At 46.0% G+C, this 19,039-nt stretch overlaps 1 protein-coding gene across 6 annotated transcripts in view; it reads left to right on the top strand.

Moving 5' to 3' along the window:
- Positions 1-19,039, top strand: part of LOC129812607 (probable E3 ubiquitin-protein ligase HERC1) — a 116,510-nt gene that overhangs the window by 57,949 nt on the left and 39,522 nt on the right. For 5 of the 6 annotated variants that reach the window (XM_055864339.1, XM_055864331.1, XM_055864321.1 and 2 more), the window contains exons 44-59: positions 445-528; positions 2,422-2,608; positions 2,830-2,957; positions 6,971-7,179; positions 7,436-7,701; positions 7,881-7,933; positions 8,236-8,430; positions 8,694-8,874; positions 9,649-9,913; positions 10,206-10,431; positions 10,619-10,890; positions 11,134-11,261; positions 11,491-11,615; positions 11,879-12,097; positions 12,327-12,454; positions 14,884-15,083. In XM_055864339.1, coding sequence (XP_055720314.1) covers positions 445-528; positions 2,422-2,608; positions 2,830-2,957; positions 6,971-7,179; positions 7,436-7,701; positions 7,881-7,933; positions 8,236-8,430; positions 8,694-8,874; positions 9,649-9,913; positions 10,206-10,431; positions 10,619-10,890; positions 11,134-11,261; positions 11,491-11,615; positions 11,879-12,097; positions 12,327-12,454; positions 14,884-15,083 — 2,866 coding nt within the window. The remainder of the gene's footprint in view (positions 1-444; positions 529-2,421; positions 2,609-2,829; positions 2,958-6,970; positions 7,180-7,435; positions 7,702-7,880; positions 7,934-8,235; positions 8,431-8,693; positions 8,875-9,648; positions 9,914-10,205; positions 10,432-10,618; positions 10,891-11,133; positions 11,262-11,490; positions 11,616-11,878; positions 12,098-12,326; positions 12,455-14,883; positions 15,084-19,039) is intronic. The other variant, XM_055864355.1, reaches the window with a different exon arrangement.

Below are 19,039 nucleotides of genomic sequence, written 5' to 3'. Positions count from 1 at the left end.
GTTCTGCAAATCAATTTAGGGACTTCCTGTGGTAAAATAAGTTAACTTTTTTTGTTTGTAAGGACTTTGAGTGCTGTTACTGCAATAGTACTGTACAGTGCATTCGGGAAAGTATTCAGACCCCTTCCCTTTTTCCACGTTTTGTTACCTTACAGCCTTATTCTAAAATTGATGAAATCTTTTTTTCCCCTCATAAATCTACACACAATACCCCATAATGACAAAGCAAAACCAGGTTTTTATACATTTTTGTAAATGTATTCCAAATAAAAAAACAGAAATACCTTATTTACAGTATATTACTACTGAAATACTTTTGCATTTCAGCCCGATAGGAAGTTGTCGTTGCCTTCATTGTATGATGACATGTCAAACATTTTAGTGTCGATGACAGATTTGTTGGCTTGTTTTTCTTTTACCATTTTTTTTCTCCTCAATTTCTAGAACGGCTTCAAATGTTTGTCCCAGTCCGCTTACTAGAAATGGGCTTCTCTATGAGACATATCTACAAGGCCATGGAGGCAGCAGGTATTGCTGTCGCTGCGCTCTGTGTGTTTAGTGTGGTGTGTGTACTGTGTGCTCCATCCGCTTCCTGTGTTGTAAGGCTAGTTCCTGCTTTTCCAGAGGGGTCTGGGTTTCTGTCTTTTAGGCCTACTCCTATGTCTTTCCTCTTTGCATGCGGTCGATCGAAACGTGGCGTAGTATAGACACTAGTATTTTACAATCAAGGGTTGGAACCAAAATTATTTTCCAATCGTTTCGTTCTGAAAATAACCGTTATTTTATTAATTCCATTCCACTGTTCTGACAAGGAAAATAACGTTCTGAACCGGTTCGGACCCATAAGAAAGTTTGTTTATATTGTTTTTTTTTAAACCTCAGAAATCTATGTTTTTTTTACATTTAGCTCGGCGTTAAATTACTTCACCAATCAGTGCTGATAGAGCAGCTTGCTATGGTGCGGGCAAGCTATAGTTGTTTACATGCGTGATGGACAGACAAGTGTAGGGCATGAGATGCGACTGAACTTTTTTCTGGTGGGGAGAGAGCGAGAGAGGTTGGAGGAGAAGGCTTCGCTTGAAGCGCTGGGCATCTTGTTATGACATGCATTATATGAATTAGGCCTGCAGAATTATGCCTATGTAGGAGCGACTTCTATGGAGGAACTTTAAAATGTCTTTGAACTCCCGAGAGTTGGCTTAATGTTGGACAAGAGTTACTGTAGCTAGCTAACAAGCTTGTGTGTGCAGAGCAGCACCAGAATTAAAAACACGTCTTACCTTTTTGTAGTTAATAAATCCAATGTGAAACGTGATAACTATAGTATCCTTAATTAGCATTGAGAAAGTTTATTCCGTTCTTCTCTATTAAAAATCTGAATCACGCTGCTACATCAGTAGGATACAGTAGCCTATGCTTCGGAGAGGGAGGGGCAGGTAACCTGCACACACACTGGCAAAGATTTTCAGCTGGCAGGCAGATACTGGAAGAAGTTTCTGAGTGACAGAGTGAAGGCTTTGCATAGGCGCTTTGTTGCGTTTTTTTTTGTGGACTGGAAAAGAAATCCTAAAACATAAAATAACGTTATTAACCGGTTCCCTTGCTTTAAAAAAAAAAAAAAAACGGTTCTGTTCCGGAACAGTATAAATCACTTTCATTCCCGGTTCTGATTCTGGTCCTCTAACTAAAAATGTTGTTCTTTTTTTATTTTGTTCCCTGAACTGGTTCCAACTCCTGATTTACAATAGACATAGATGTTGTTAGGCATTTTTTTCATTAGATTATAATAGAAAAATTATATATCGTGATTCATGAATTTAACTTTTTCAAACCAGCCAGCAAATATGTGAAATAATAGGCTCATGGTGATACAAATGGTAATTTTCTGTTCCCTCTCCTTGGCATACTGTACCACACTCAAATCTGTCTGGCTCCTCTCAATTAAGCCCTCTTAACCAGGTTTCTGGACTACTTTATCTAATTTTACTGTATAGTGAGAAAGCATTTTAGATATTGATATTGATTCATATACAGTTCAGGTTAATTGTAAACACCACTGTTTGGTTAAGCACATGAATCCGCACGTGCATGTTTTCAATACAAATTCTATTTTATACTTATCCTATTAACCTAGTCGTTGAATTAGATTCAATAGGACCCTCACTCTCCGTCTCTCACACTTTTGTTTGACTTCTTTACTCCTTCGCTAGTACTGTCGTCCTTCTTCCCCATATTATTTTGGATTGAATGTACTACCATCACAAACTTTCCAATCTAACACTCTGTATAATGTGTCCCTTTCAAATGATTGACTTTGACTTCTATTGTCATTGCCTTTATGCAATATCCCCCTTTTTAAAAAGGGCCTGTGTCCCCTCACTTGGACTTGATCTCTTACCTCTCCTTGACCTTTGACCCCAGGTGTGGCTGGTGAGGTAGACTCGCGGACCATCGAGGTGCTTGCTAGCTGGATGTTGGAGCACCCCCTGACTGAGGAGCTGCAGATGGAGAGGCAGCCAGCAGGAGCCTCCACCACTGAAACCCCCTCCCCTGACGGACCGGAGACCGTACAGTGCCCCGAGGCCCCCACCAGCGTACCCAACGAAAGGTCAGACACAGAAACAACCTTTTTTTTTTTTTATCAATTGAGTTAAGGGTAGTAGAGCTGTGTCGATTAATCAGCCATAAATTCAATATAATTGTTTGAAGAAAAATGAAAGACACAAGTCAGTTCGAAAGATTGAGATCAATAGATTATTCACAGAAACAAAGATTGTGTTGGCTTGGTTGAGTTGGAAGATTAGTTACTGTTATGTTATTGTGTTGCAGTCTGCTTGCGGGCCTGGACCTGGTGGAGAGGGAGAACTTCCTAGATGTCCACCTGACCAGGAACAGGCCTCCCCCGGCCAGACGCCAGCGCTCCAGCTTGGGGCACAGAACCTCCTTTAGGAGAGCAGGTCAGCACAACCTCCAACAGGAAGATATCTGGGTAGCTGACCTGAAGCTCTCTGTCTGTGACATTGATTGGATTCTATCTGAGACTAAGGGGATATCATGTGGTGTCCCTCTGGGCTCATACTAGGACCTCTATTGTTCCTGTTACATGTAAATGAAATTCCAGCAGCAGTGAAATGTAAACTCCTGCTGTATGCAGACAACTCTGCCTTGCTTGTGTTATCAAAGGATTCTGTGTGGGTTGAGGGGCATTAAGCAAAGTGCAGTACAATGCTTTCATATGTTATCCTCTTTAAGGATTAATATGTGAGGCTATGTACTAAACATCCAAAGATTTCAAGACTAAAGGCTGGTTTATACTACGGGTGTGTTCGTACATTTAATCTGGAGTGCCAGAGTGCGCTCTGGGCGTTCGTAAATTCAGAGCGTTGTCAGATTGGCCGTTCGTAAATTCAGAGCGTTGTCAGATTGGCCGTTCGTAAATTCAGAGCGTTGTCAGGTTGGCCGTTCGTAAATTCAGAGCGTTGTCAGGTTGGCCGTTCGTAAATTCAGAGCGTTGTCAGATTGGCCGTTCGTAAATTCAGAGCGTTGTCAGATTGGCCGTTCGTAAATTCAGAGCGTTGTCAGGTTGGCCGTTCGTAAATTCAGAGCGTTGTCAGATTGGCCGTTCGTAAATTCAGAGCGTTGTCAGATTGGCCGTTCGTAAATTCAGAGCGTTTCGCTCTCGGAGCACTCACTGGACGCTCTGGCCCGAAAAGTAGGTTTGATCCGAGCGTTCTGACCTAACAGCAGTCAAGCACCCAAGCTAACTGGCTAACGTTGGATAGCTTGCTAGTTACTAATTAGAGAACTGACCATTTTACTAGTCCCAGCGGAGCTGGTAAGGCTGTTTTTTATGTTATCCAGAGCATTGGTGACTGCAACTGTGCTGCTAGCAACAATATAATTACAATTTTTTTGCCAACGTTTACTGACACCGACCATATTCAACGGGTGTTGAGCATTCGTAAATTCGTCAGTTATTCTGCGCTCTGGCACAATCAGACGAGAGTGCTCTGAAATCGGAGCAGATAGCCAGAGCGAATGTACAAGCTACGTCTATAGACAGTTATCGCAGTGACATCATAAACATTCTATTAAAATAGTTACTTGCATAGTGCAGACTTTTGTTTACATGTTGCTAGCTAGCTAAACAATGAACCATAAACTCATAACGTTACTACCCTGCATGAATCTGCAGGAAGCTAACCAACCAGGGTCAATGTTAGCTAGCTAACATTAGGCTATAACTAGCAATGCAAATGGCTCTGAGAGACAAATAATATTACTACATAGATCATTCATGTAACGTTAGCTAGCCAGCCAGCTAACGTTAGCATACTAGCTAATACACTTTAACTTGAAAGGAAAACTACTTTCTGACAAAATTAGAAATGTGTAATATCTGAAAATGTAGCTAGCTAGACTCTCTTACTCGTATACATGGATGGACGCTTCTCCCTCTCTGTCACGGATGCCATGGTTGCCCTTAGTTTGAAGATGTAATCCGGACCCTTCTGTGTTCTCTTTTCGACTCCGTCTGCATATTTGCAATCAAACGCCAGAATTTTCTCCATCTCCTTAGCTATCATACTCTAATTCTACTTATTTCAAAACTCGGTCCTCCAGAAAGTGAAGAGCAATACTTATGCAGTTCTACTACGTGATATCTTTCAAAAAAGCTGCGTTAGAAATTATTACTGACACATACTGACTAGCTCATGTTATAGACAGAAGTGTGCTACATGGCAGACCAATCTGAACTCATCTCACGGCATGTCCAGCCCACTTTTTCTGTGGCTAAACCAACTAGGCTCATAATTTAACAATGTTATTTGTATTTACAGATGGCATACAAGTTTGTTATTAAGGCACATGAAAGTTAACGTTCCCACAAGGCATTACTGCCAAAAAACGCATACATTTAAAAAAATAAAAATACAAGTTTAAGTTAAAATGTCTCTCCTGTGAAGTAGTGACGTTCAACATACGCCTAGTTTCCTGAAAAGAGTCACAAACAGTTGAAGTCGGAAGTTTACATACACCATAGCCAAATACATTTAAATGCAGTTTTTCACAATTCCTGACATTTAATCCTAGTAAAAATAACCTGTTTTACGGCAGTTAGGATCACCACTTTATTTTCAGAATGTGAAATGTCAGAATAATATTAGATAATTATTTATTTCAGCTTTTATTTCTTTCATCATATTCCCAGTGGGTCAGAATTTTACATACACTCAATTAGTATTTGGTAGCATTGCCTTTAAATTGTTTAACTTGGGTCAAATGTTTTGGGTAGCCTTCAACAAGCTCCCCACAATAAGTTGGGCGAATGTTGGCCCATTCCTTCTGAGCTGGTGTAACTGGTTTGTAGGCCTCCTTGCTCACACGTGCTTTTTCAGTTCTGCCCACAAATTTTCTATAGGATTGAGGTCAGGGCTTTGTGATGGCCACTCCAATACCTTGACTTTTTGTCCTTAAGACATTTTGCCACAACTTTCGAGGTATGCTTGGGGTCAATGTCCATTTGAAAGACCCATTTGCGACCAAGCTTTAACTTCCTGCTTGATGTCTTGAGATGTTGCTTCAATATATCCAGATAATTTTCCTGCCTCATGATGCCATCTATTTTGTGAAGTGCACCAGTCCCTCCTGCAGCAAAACACCCCCACAACATGATGCTGCAAGCATCGGCTTGTAAGCATCCCCCTTTTTCCTCCAAACATAACAATAGTCATTATGGCCAAACAGTTCTATTTTTGTTTCATCAGACCAGAGGACATTTCTCCAAAAAGTACGATCTTTGTCCCCATGTGCAGTTGCAAACCGCAGTCTGGCTTTTTTATGGTAGTTTTGGGGCAGTGGCTTCTTCCTTGCTGAGCGGCCTTTCAGGTTATGTTTTTTTATGTCGATATAGGACTCGTTTTACTGTTGATATAGATACTTTTGTAACTGTTTCCTCCAGCATCTTCACAAGGTCCTTTGCTGTTGTTCTGGGATTGATTTGCACTTTTCACACCAAAGTATGTTCATCTCCAGGAGACAGAACATGTCTCCTTCCTGAGCTGTATTTTTTATTTTATTTTATATATTTTACATTTATTTAACTAGGCAAGTCAGTTCAGAAGAAATACATTTTTTCAATGACGGTCTAGGAACAGTGGGCTAACTGCCTTGTTCAGGGGCAGAACGACGGCTGTGTGCTCCCATGGTGTTTATACTTGCATACTATTGCGTACTATTGTTTGTACAGATGAACGTGGTACCTTCAGGGGTTTGGAAATTGCTGAGTTTGAAGGTAGGCCTTGAAATACATCCACAGGTACACCTCCAGTTGACTCAAATGATGTCAATTAGCCTCTCAGAAGCTTCTAACGCCATGACATCATTTTCTGGTATTTTCCAAGTTGTTTAAAGGCACAGTCAACTTAGTATATGTAAACTTCTGACCCACTGGAATTGTGATTAAGTGAAATAATCGATATCTGTCTTTCATGTTATCCTCTAGGGGGGGGGTATCTGTCTTTCATATGTTATCCTCTGGGCAGCTATCTGTCTTTCACATGTTATCCTCTGGGCAGTATCTGTCTTTCATATGTTATCCTCTGGGCAGCTATCTGTCTTTCATATGTTATTCTCTGGGCAGCTATCTGTCTTTCACATGTTATCCTCTGGGCAGTATCTGTCTTTCATATGTTATCCTCTGGGCAGATATCTGTCTTTCATATGTTATCCTCTGGGCAGCTATCTGTCTTTCACATGTTATCCTCTGGGCAGATATCTGTCTTTCATATGTTATCCTCTGGGCAGATATCTGTCTTTCATATGTTATCCTCTGGGATTCTATCTGTCTTTTTAAGTGTAAATAAAGAAGGGGGAAAAGACTATTCAGAGACAGTCATGTACTGTTCATTGTGACTCTTTTCTTCTTGCTAACCTACTATATTTCCACCACTATCCTTTCTTCATCTAGACTCTCCGTCCCCCAACCCCATCCCACCGCTGTACAGGCAGGACCCAGGGGTGTCTGAGTGGCCGGAGCGGGCGGAGACGCACCCCTTCGCTGCTGAGGAGGAGTCAGAGCTGGGGTACATGGATGACCCCTACCATGAAGAGCCCTACGAGGAGCTACAGTTCAGAGAGTTCATCAGCTCGGAGAGAGACACCCTCTGGATGGTCGAGGTACTACATCACAATCACAGATCCGGGAAAGATATATAAGCGCGATGACGTTTAGGTTAAAAACATGACGTTTTTGGCCGCCCAACGGCCTTCGTTTTAAAAGAGAAAACAGTAGGATAGGACTAGAAAAAAAGGTTTAGGCCAGGGTTGGAACCAATTCCATTTTAAATCAGTCAATTTCAGGCAGGTAAGTGTAAAAGTAGAATTGATCCCAACCCTGGTTCGGTCCAGTTGATATGGTTGTTGTTTCCCACAGGGGGGAGAGGAGCACCAGCCCCATGACATGGTACAGTGTGAGCTGTGTAACACCCTGACTCTGCAGTTCAACAACCACATGAAGAGGCATCACCCGGGCTGTGGCCAGAGCGCTGGGCGGCGAGGGTACCGCTCCACCGGGGCGTATGTGGACGGGTGGTTCGGAGGGGAGTGTGGGTCCGGTAGCCCTTACTACCTGCTTTGTAGCACCTGTAGAGAGAAGTACCTGGCAGCTAACCTAGGGGAGATTGGATCCAAACATGACCGGTGAGTAAGAAATACACTTTATGCTTAAGAATGCCTTTTTGTGTGCAGGAGTCACACACACACATATGCTCTATTCATAGTCCTTCGAGCAGCATAGTAACACTGTAGATGCTTGTTAAAAGTACTACAACAGTTGAGTCTGTCAGTCACTCCCAGGCATATTGTTTCTCTCTCCTCAGAATGAAAGGGCTTGCTTCTGATTTAATTGGAAGACTGGACAGCACCTCCGATGGTAAGGATTTGACCCTCTATTTTGTTACGGTTTCTTCTGCTCTGTGAATCATATGTTTAAGTGACTCCCTTAACCTCTTATTATGGACTTATGCCTCAGTGAACCAATGTTTTCTTATGATAAATTCACCATGTGCTCGGAGACAATGAATCGTCTGGTGAATCATATCCAGGTCCCCCCTCACAAAAGAGGTTTCTAACCTCAAGGGTCTTAAATAAAGGTTACATGAAAATATGAATAAATACATTTAAAATAAATAAAAAGATGACTCATGAAGGTATCTTCTTCTTCCAACCCATAAGACTGGGAGCTGGGCCCGCTAGATGACTCTGACCCAGACCGGCTGACTGGGCTGGAGGACTTTGGGGTGTTGCTGAGGCCTCTGGGTCTGAGTGAGAAGAAGTTGGTGCCAGACCCCATCCCCTTCACAGAAAACGACCCGCTGGGAGCGCTGGTCAACAGCACCAGTAACCCTGACGGGTCCATGATCCAGAAAGGTATTGTACTTCACATACAGCAGTATGCAGCAAACTAGGGTTGCAGAATACCCAAATTGTACCAAAACTCCATGGTTGGAGAATTTCTGGAATCAACTGCAAGGAAATTCTCCAACCTACAATTCTTCAACTGGGATTTCTGAAAAAATCAGAGAATTCGTGGGAAGGTTTCAAACTAACGCAAAAATGCAGTCCAAATTCTGTGAAATATCTTCAAATGGTCACACAGATGTTGTAATGTATTGTGTATCTCTGGTATACAGGTGTGGTCAGCACTGACACTAAGGGATTAGGTTCCTCCGGCCCTCTGACTCTGGGGGAGCAGGCTGCATCGCTGAGAGACCCTCAGGACAGACTGCAGGCTCTAAGGAGAGTCACCTCTACAGCCCAGATACTACTGGCATACAGCATGGTGATGAGAGCACTCTCCCAAACATCCTCTAGGTCGGTTGGTTTGTTTAATTGGATCGGTATCTTACAATGTGGGGTAGCCTAAGGTTCAGAGTCCATCAACAACATATTCCATTCTACTGTACAGTGGCTACATTCCAGGCTCCTCCTCTGATGAGGTATTTCTATACACATTTGCTACTGAGAACTAGCTTGTTATTTCACCTCCAAAACGTTGTTTTGTTAGTCTTATGAAACCTTTTAAATTGGTCTGAAAACAGTGAGCTGGAAGCTTCTGTTATTGTTTTTCTGACAGGCCAAATGTCAGAGTATTCATCAAACAATTCCTGTGCCGTTGTTCTAGTGATAAATTGGTTTTAAAACGTTACGGATCATATGTTACGGTTAATAGCTCAGTATTAAAACACTACAGGGCTGTGATCTGTTACTGTAGAACACTACAGGGCTGTGATCTGTTACCTGTAGAACTCTACAGGGCTGTGATCTGTTACTGTAGAACACTACAGGGCTGTGATCTGTTACTGTAGAACACTACAGGGCTGTGATCTGTTACTGTAGAACACTACAGGGCTGTGATCTGTTACTGTAGAACTCTACAGGGCTGTGATCTGTTACTGTAGAACACTGCAGGGCTGTAATATGTTACCTGTAGAACACACTAGGTTGTAATCTGTTACACTTGTGGTCCCCAATTGTGTGGAAAATGGGAATACAATTGTGTTCCCCTCATATCACACATCTATCTCTCCTCCCCTCCCTCCCTCTCTTATTTTTCTTTCTTTATACTTCTCTCCCTCTCTTGCCCAGTGTGTCAGTGTGCAGTGCCTCTAGTGGTCTGGAGGGCTTGGGCCTGGCAGACATCCGTATCCTGGTGCGTCTGATGTGCCTTGCGGCGGCAGGCCGGGTCCATACCAGTGTTGACCAGCAAGGGGTGGCAGGGGGTAGCAGAAGCTGTGGAGGGGCTACAGAGAGAAGCAGCTCTGCCTTCGTCTCCTTCCTCAGCTCAGCTATAGGCAGCCTGGTCTCACACAGCCCCACAGCATACAGGGAGCTGGTGGACATCTGCACTCAGGTGTGTGAGTCTGTACTCGGGCTGGCTCCATATGTCTTAGACTGTCTACCAAGGTTGGGGTTAATTCCATTTCAATTCAGGAAGTAAACTTCAAATTCCAACTCCAATTGTATGTCTTACAAATGTCTTAGGTTTGGCGTAGTCGGCAGGATATGGAATTTCGTTTTTCTTCTGGAATTGACCCCAACCTTGGTGTCTACATTTTTCCATCACCGTCTGTAGAATATATGGTTCTCTTGTAACTGTAATCTTTCTCTACTTACACTAATGACACCCCTTGGTCTGGTTCTAGGATCTGATGGCAGCTGCCACAGGGATGAACCTTGGTGCCATCAGTGATCCTGCACAGAGAGTTCGTCTGACCTCCACCCTGAAGAGGGCGCCACAACAAGATGTCACACCCCTCACACCTCCCACCTTCCTGGTCACACAGAGTCTGGTCTCCCTGCTCACAGAGAAGGGCATCCGTTACCGCTATTCCCCAGACAGAACCATTACCGAGCAGCATGAGTCTAAAGGTGAGAGGAAGATACTTTTATGCCAAAGTCACAGAATAAGTTATGTTTGGTAAGGTACATATTTTTCAGGTAGTACATCCACATTGCACTCTGTAGCATTTCCCCCCTACTGGACACAACCCTGTAGAGAGGTTTGATTGGTTGGTGCTACCTCATGACGGCTGTTGTGTTTCCCCGATTGGTCCAGGTCCAGAGGCTAATAGTCCGTCTGCTGCAGTACCTCCTCCCCAGGTGGGGGCGAGAGTGGGCCCTCTGGAGCTTGCCAACGCCCTGGCTGCCTGTGCCCTGTCTGCCAGGCTGACCAGTAAACACCGTCAGTGGGCAGCCCAGCAGCTGGTCCAGGCCCTGGCAGCCTCAGAGAGGGAGAGGGACAACCCCATCCGGCCTCAGACCTATAGCGACATGGCTGGAGACCTGAGGAAGTGTCCTCTGAAGAAGCTAGAGGGACATCACGGCAGGGTACGAGACTAAGATATTTAGGCTCGAATATTCATATCCTCTCTCCTCACATCCTTCTCAAACCGCATTGAAGGAGATGGTCTGAGGGGAGTGACCTTGGACCATCTCTTCCAATGAGGTTTGAGGAGAGAGGAAAGACTAATTGAAAAAGCCCTAGTGAAAAGTGATGCTTACTAATGAGGTTCCTATGATCAGTTCCTGTTTGTTGGATACTGATGTTGACCCCGGTTGTTGTTGTTGTAGGTGACTAGCTGTACTTGGAACAATGAGCAGGGTCTGTTGGCCACTGGAGCTCAGGACGGGACAGTCAGATTGTGGGACGTCAACCAGAACACTGCTGACCTGCAGTGCACACATTCTTGTAGCATCAGGTATCATCATGACATAACAGTATGGGCCAATACTTCAGAAATGCATCCTTCTTAGTTTCCTTGAGATCAGTTCAGCTCACATAAAGGCAAGGTTACCACCTTATTACTTCCACCAATGCAACCAAGGGTGAAAAGAAGGATGCATTTCTAAAGTATTGGAACAGGGACATGAAAGATGTGTTGCTGTTGGGAGTAGAGAGCTAATGCCAATCCTGTCCTATTCCCCCAGTGATGACAGACGGAGCTCTGAGGCAGCAGGTGGAGCTCACCTGGTGTCTCCTGTCTACTGGAGCTCTGGAGGTACCCTTCTCGCTGCTTTCCAAAACAAGATCATCAACATCTGGACTGTCAACGGTATGTACAGTAGTAACGGGTCCTCAAACCTTTTAACAATGTGTGTAGTTCAGCTGTGTTTTCAAATGTTCGGATGCTCTGATGAAGGTCAACCGTGACCGAAAGCTTGGCCAAAAAAAAGTTTTTTCCGATGATCTTCATTTCATATGTTGAAAGCATTAAATATGTATCTTATCTGAGATTCTGATCAATGGTCTTTTTAAATTAAAATTAATCCCAAACTTTATCATTCATTTATAATCTCTGTGTTGTGGTTCATTCAGGAGCCCAGGGCCACGTGGAGGCCCAGCCGTCCTGGGTGACAGCCCTCTCCTGGGTGCAGACCTCCAGCCCCTTCCCCTCCCAGGGGGGCATCGCCGGGAAGGATGCCCAGCCAGAGAGCCTGTTGGTGGGCCGTCTGGACGGATCCCTCTGCTGGCTGCAGGTCACTGAAGACTTCACCATTGAGAGCACCGAGCTCACCCGCTGCCACAGGAAAGAATGTGAGTTACATTTATACTGACTGACTGCTGATCTATTAAGTGGCTATTTTTTTATTATTATTATATAGAGGAAACAAGGGCTCAAATATAGCTGCCAGCAGCCACAACATGGGGCCAAGCCAAGTTGCCATTAAGTCAGAAATGGCTTTGTTTATGACAATGAGTAGTGTTCTCAGTGGTCGTGGACTGGTTGATGTGTGATATCTTGCTCCTCTCACTCCCCTCCCAGCTCCTCAGTGTGTGGCGTGGCACAGTGTAGACAAGCCCTTTGCTGTGGGTTACCCTGATGGGAAAATCCTACTGGCTACCGCTGGATCCTACGAGACTGAACAGCCCCTACTACTGTCTGCCTTCCCTGTAAGTCAACACAGACTTTTACATCCATATTGTTGTGTAGTCATTTTACAGGCCACTCTTTTAACTAACTCTGTCGCGTCGTTACCATTGTAAGCAACGTTCTACTGACTCTGCAGCCATTGTGATGTCCTAAAGTAGAACGGGGACTAATGACTCTTTCGTTTAATTTACACTATATGGGCTTCGGAATATGACGCGATTGCTAAATTAGGCGCAAATTTAGTAGGAAGCAACTTTGCCATCATCATCATGTTGTCAAATTTACTTTAGACAGTTGGCGATGTCATTAGCTAGCAAAGTTCGTCAAAAATAGCTAGCAATGCTAACATTAGCAAGCTAAAATCTGGCGGTCTCCTCTCAATCTCAATCTAGCTAGCTAGGGTTATACTAAAGTCAATCTGGCAACATCAAAATGACGACAAAAGGGTTTCCTACTAATTAGACTCACTCTCACGACTAAATGTCCTCTCACTGTCAACTGCATTTATTTTCAGCAAACTTAACATGTGTAAATATTTGTATGGACATAAGATTCAACAATTGAGACATAAACTGAACAAGTTCCACAGACATGTGACTAACAGAAATGGAATAATGTGTCTCTGAACAAAGTGGGGGTCAAAATCAAAAGTAACAGTCAGTATCTGGTGTGGCCACCAGCTGCATTAAGTACTGCAGTGCATCTCCTCCTCATGGATTGCACCAGATTTGCCAGTTCTTGCTGTGAGATGTTACCCCACTCTTCCACCAAGGCACCTGCAAGTTCCCGGACATTTCTGGGGGGAATGTCCCTAGCCCTCACCCTCCGATCCAACAGGTCCCAGACGTGCTCAATGGGATTGAGATCCAGGCTCTTCGCTGGCCATGGCAGAACACTGACATTCCTGTCTTGCAGGAAATCACGCACAGAACGAGCAGTATGGCTGGTGGCATTGTCATGCTGGAGGGTCATGTTAGGATGAGCCTGCAGGAAGGGTACCACATGAAGGAGGAGGATGTCTTCCCTGTAACGCACAGTGTTGAGATTGCCTGCAATGACAAAAAGCTCAGTCCGATGATACTGTGACACACCGCCCCAGACCATGACGGACCCTCCACCTCCAAATCGATCCCGCTCCAGAGTACAGGCCTCGGTGTAATGCCCATTCCTTCGACGATAAACGCGAATCCGACCATCACCCCTGGTGAGACAAAACCGCAACTCATTAGTGAAGAGCACATTTGTTTGGTCCAGCGATGGTGGGTTTGTGCCCGTAGGCGACGTTGTTGCCAGTGATGTCTGGTGAGGACCTGCCTTACAACAGGCCTACAAGCCCTCAGTCCAGCCTCTCTCAACCTATTGCAGACAGTCTGAGCACTGATGGAGGGATTGTGCGTTCCTGGTGTAACTCGGGCAGTTGTTGTTGCCATCCTGTACCTGTCCCGCAAGTGTGATGTTCAGATGTACCGATCCTGTGCAGGTGTTGTTACACGTGGTCTGCCACTGCGAGGACGATCAGCTGTCTGTCCTGTCTCCCTGTAGCACTGTCTTAAGCGTCTCACAGTACGGACATTGCAATTTATTGCCCTGGCCACATCTGCAGTCCTCATGCCTCCTTGACCGCATGCCTAAGGCACGTTCACTCAGATGAGCAGGGACCTTGGACATTTTTCAGAGTCAGTAGAAAGGCCTCTTTAGTGTCCTAGTTTTCATAACTTGGATATTACTTGCCTGCCGTCTGTAAGCTGTTAGTGTCTTAACGACCGTTCCACAGGTCTCTGTTCATTAATTGCTTATGGTTCATTGAACAAGCATGGGAAACAGTGTTTAAACCCTTTACAATGAAGATCTGTCAAGTTATTTGGATTTTTATGAATTATCTTTGAAAGACAGGATCCTGAAAAAGGGACGTTTATTTTTTTGTTGAGTTTATTTGGTTTCAGAAATGCCATCTTGTTTTAAAGCCACAGGAAGGCACTCTAGACCAAATCTTCACCAGCGCCCAATGAGGATACATTGAGTAGAATGCTCAGCTGATCATCAGTCCTAAAACAAAAGTTCAAAACAGTGTGACGCAATGTGCCATCAATGATTACTTGAAAATACAGTAAATTATTTCAATTCAGAAAACTAAGCTGAAAACAACACATCCAGGAAATCCAAGATTGCAAGCAAAATATTTGTCATATTCAGTCAGAATTATCCATTTACCTGATGTAGCCAGCCCTCCTCACGTCTCTCTCCATCCATCTCTCTCCCTCCATCTCTCTCTCTCTCTGTCGCTCTGTCTGTGTCTGTCTCTCTCTCTCTCTCTCTCTCTCTCTCTCTCTCTCTCCTCTCTCTCTCTCTCTCTCTCTCTCTCTCTCTCTCTCTCTCTCTCTCTCTCTCTCTCTCTCTCTCTCTCTCTCTCTCTCTCTCTCTCTCTCTCTCTCTCTCTCTCTCTCTCCAGGAGAGTGTCAGCATCCTGCGCTGGGACCCCACGGGTCACCTCCTCCTCTCCACGGGCCGTTCTGAGGTGGTGAAGATCTGGGGGCGGGCGGGAGGCACCTGGATCACCCTCCACTCCCTGTTCCACACAGGCACCGTCAACACGGCCGAGTGGTGCCCGCTGCCAGGCAGAGGTCCCGAACCACGCCTTATGATGGCTGTGTGAGTACCAGGGAATAAGGGGAAAGTGTGAGTACCAGGGAATAAGGGGAGAGTGTGAGTACCAGGGAATAAGGGGAGAGTGTGAGTACCAGGGAATAAGGGGAGAGTGTGAGTACCAGGGAATAAGGGGAGAGTGTGAGTACCAGGGAATAAGGGGAGAGTGTGAGTACCAGGGAATAAGGGGAGAGTGTGAGTACCAGGGAATAAGGGGAGAGTGTGAGTACCAGGGAATAAGGGGAGAGTGTGAGTACCAGGGAATAAGGGGAGAGTGTGAGTACCAGGGAATAAGGGGAGAGTGTGAGTACCAGGGAATAAGGGGAGAGTGTGAGTACCAGGGAATAAGGGGAGAGTGTGAGTACCAGGGAATAAGGGGAGAGTGTGAGTACCAGGGAATAAGGGGAGAGTGTGAGTACCAGGGAATAAGGGGAGAGTGTGAGTACCAGGGAATAAGGGGAGAGTGTGAGTACCAGGGAATAAGGGGTGTGTGAGTACCAGGGAATAAGGGGAGTGTGAGTACCAGGGAATAAGGGGAGTGTGAGTACCAGGGAATAAGGGGAGTGTGAGTACCAGGGAATAAGGGGAGTGTGAGTACCAGGGAATACGGGGAGAGTGTGAGTACCAGGGAATAAGGGGAGTGTGATTACCAGGGAATATTGGAGAGTGTGTGAGTACCAGGGAATAAGGGAGAGTGTGAGTACCAGGGAATACGGGGAGAGTGTGTGAGTACCAGGGAATACGGGGAGAGTGTGTGAGTACCAGGGAATACGGGGAGAGTGTGTGAGTACCAGGGAATAAGGGAGAGTGAGTACCAGGGAATACGGGGAGAGTGTGTGAGTACCAGGGAATAAGGGGAGAGTGTGTGAGTACCAGGGAATAAGGGGAGTGTGAGTACCAGGGAATAAGGGGAGTGTGAGTACCAGGGAATACGGGGAGAGTGTGAGTACCAGGGAATACGGGGAGAGTGTGAGTACCAGGGAATAAGGGGAGTGTGATTACCAGGGAATATTGGAGAGTGTGTGAGTACCAGGGAATAAGGGAGAGTGTGAGTACCAGGGAATAAGGGAGAGTGTGAGTACCAGGGAATACGGGGAGAGTGTGTGAGTACCAGGGAATACGGGGAGAGTGTGTGAGTACCAGGGAATAAGGGAGAGTGTGTGAGTACCAGGGAATAAGGGGAGAGTGTGTGAGTACCAGGGAATAAGGGGAGAGTGTGTGAGTACCAGGGAATAAGGGGAGAGTGTGTGAGTACCAGGGAATAAGGGGAGAGTGTGAGTACCAGGGAATAAGGGGAGAGTGTGAGTACCAGGGAATAAGGGGAGAGTGTGAGTACCAGGGAATAAGGGGAGAGTGTGAGTACCAGGGAATAAGGGGAGAGTGTGAGTACCAGGGAATAAGGGGAGAGTGTGAGTACCAGGGAATAAGGGGAGAGTGTGAGTACCAGGGAATAAGGGGAGAGTGTGAGTACCAGGGAATAAGGGGAGAGTGTGAGTACCAGGGAATAAGGGGAGAGTGTGAGTACCAGGGAATAAGGGGAGAGTGTGAGTACCAGGGAATAAGGGGAGAGTGTGAGTACCAGGGAATAAGGGGAGAGTGTGAGTACCAGGGAATAAGGGGAGAGTGTGAGTACCAGGGAATAAGGGGAGAGTGTGAGTACCAGGGAATAAGGGGAGAGTGTGAGTACCAGGGAATAAGGGGAGTGTGAGTACCAGGGAATACGGGGAGAGTGTGAGTACCAGGGAATAAGGGGAGTGTGATTACCAGGGAATATTGGAGAGTGTGTGAGTACCAGGGAATAAGGGAGAGTGTGAGTACCAGGGAATACGGGGAGAGTGTGTGAGTACCAGGGAATAAGGGGAGAGTGTGTGAGTACCAGGGAATAAGGGGAGAGTGTGAGTACCAGGGAATAAGGGGAGAGTGTGTGAGTACTAGGTAATAAGGGGAGAGAGTGTGAGTACCAGGGAATAAGGGAGAGTGTGAGCACCAGGGAATGAGGGAGAGTGTGAGTACCAGGGAATATGGGAGAGTGTGCGAGTACCAGGGAATAAGGGGAGAGTGTGAGTGCTAGGGAATAAGGGGAGAGTGTGTGAGTACCAGGGAATAAGGGGAGAGTGTGAGTACCAGGGAATACGGGGAGAGTGTGAGTGCCAGGGAATAAGGGGAGAGTGTGAGTGCCAGGGAATAAGGGGTGAGTGTGAGTACCAGGGAATAAGGGGAGAGTGTGAGTACCAGGGAATAAGGGGAGAGTGTGTGAGTACCAGGGAATACGGGGAGAGTGTGTGAGTACCAGGGAATAAGGGGAGAGTGTGTGAGTACCAGGGAATAAGGGGAGAGTGTGTGAGTACCAGGGAATAAGGGGAGAGTGTGAGTACCAGGGAATAAGGGGAGAGTGTGAGTACCAGGGAATAAGGGGAGAGTGTGAGTACCAGGGAATAAGGGGAGAGTGTGAGTACCAGGGAATAAGGGGAGAGTGTGAGTACCAGGGAATAAGGGGAGAGTGTGAGTACCAGGGAATAAGGGGAGAGTGTGAGTATCAGGGAATAAGGGGAGTGTGAGTACCAGGGAATAAGGGGAGTGTGAGTACCAGGGAATAAGGGGAGAGTGTGAGTACCAGGGAATAAGGGGAGTGTGAGTACCAGGGAATACGGGGAGAGTGTGAGTACCAGGGAATAAGGGGAGTGTGATTACCAGGGAATATTGGAGAGTGTGTGAGTACCAGGGAATAAGGGGAGAGTGTGAGTACCAGGGAATAAGGGGAGTGTGAGTACCAGGGAATAAGGGGAGAGTGTGTGAGTACTAGGTAATAAGGGGAGAGAGTGTGAGTACCAGGGAATAAGGGAGAGTGTGAGCACCAGGGAATGAGGGAGAGTGTGAGTACCAGGGAATATGGGAGAGTGTGCGAGTACCAGGGAATAAGGGGAGAGTGTGAGTGCTAGGGAATAAGGGGAGAGTGTGTGAGTAACAGGGAATAAGGGGAGAGTGTGAGTACCAGGGAATACGGGGAGAGTGTGAGTACCAGGGAATACGGGGAGAGTGTGAGTGCTAGGGAATAAGGGGAGAGTGTGAGTACCAGGGAATAAGGGGAGAGTGTGTGAGTACTATGTAATAAGGGGAGAGAGTGTGAGTACCAGGGAATGAGGGAGAGTGTGAGTACCAGGGAATATGGGAGAGTGTGCGAGTACCAGGGAATAAGGGGAGAGTGTGAGTGCTAGGGAATAAGGGGAGAGTGTGTGAGTACCAGGGAATAAGGGGAGAGTGTGAGTACCAGGGAATAAGGGGAGAGTGTGAGTACCAGGGAATAAGGGGAGAGTGTGAGTACCAGAGAATAAGGGGAGAGTGTGAGTACCAGGGAATAAGGGGAGAGTGTGAGTACCAGGGAATATCGGAGAGTGTTTGAGTACCAGGGAATAAGGGAGAGTGTGAGTACCAGGGAATACGGGGAGAGTGTGTGAGTACCAGGGAATACGGGGAGAGTGTGTGAGTACCAGGGAATACGGGGAGAGTGTGTGAGTACCAGGGAATAAGGGAGAGTGAGTACCAGGGAATACGGGGAGAGTGTGTGAGTACCAGGGAATAAGGGGAGAGTGTGTGAGTACCAGGGAATAAGGGGAGTGTGAGTACCAGGGAATAAGGGGAGTGTGAGTACCAGGGAATACGGGGAGAGTGTGAGTACCAGGGAATACGGGGAGAGTGTGAGTACCAGGGAATAAGGGGAGTGTGATTACCAGGGAATATTGGAGAGTGTGTGAGTACCAGGGAATAAGGGAGAGTGTGAGTACCAGGGAATAAGGGAGAGTGTGAGTACCAGGGAATACGGGGAGAGTGTGTGAGTACCAGGGAATACGGGGAGAGTGTGAGTACCAGGGAATAAGGGAGAGTGTATGAGTACCAGGGAATAAGGGGAGAGTGTGTGAGTACCAGGGAATAAGGGGAGAGTGTGTGAGTACCAGGGAATAAGG

The sequence above is a fragment of the Salvelinus fontinalis genome, chromosome 2 (assembly GCF_029448725.1).
Source record: "Salvelinus fontinalis isolate EN_2023a chromosome 2, ASM2944872v1, whole genome shotgun sequence".
Classification (NCBI taxonomy): Eukaryota; Metazoa; Chordata; class Actinopteri; order Salmoniformes; family Salmonidae; genus Salvelinus; species Salvelinus fontinalis.
The sequence above is the reverse complement of the archived record's forward strand: the minus strand, read 5'-3'. Positions and strand labels throughout refer to the sequence as shown.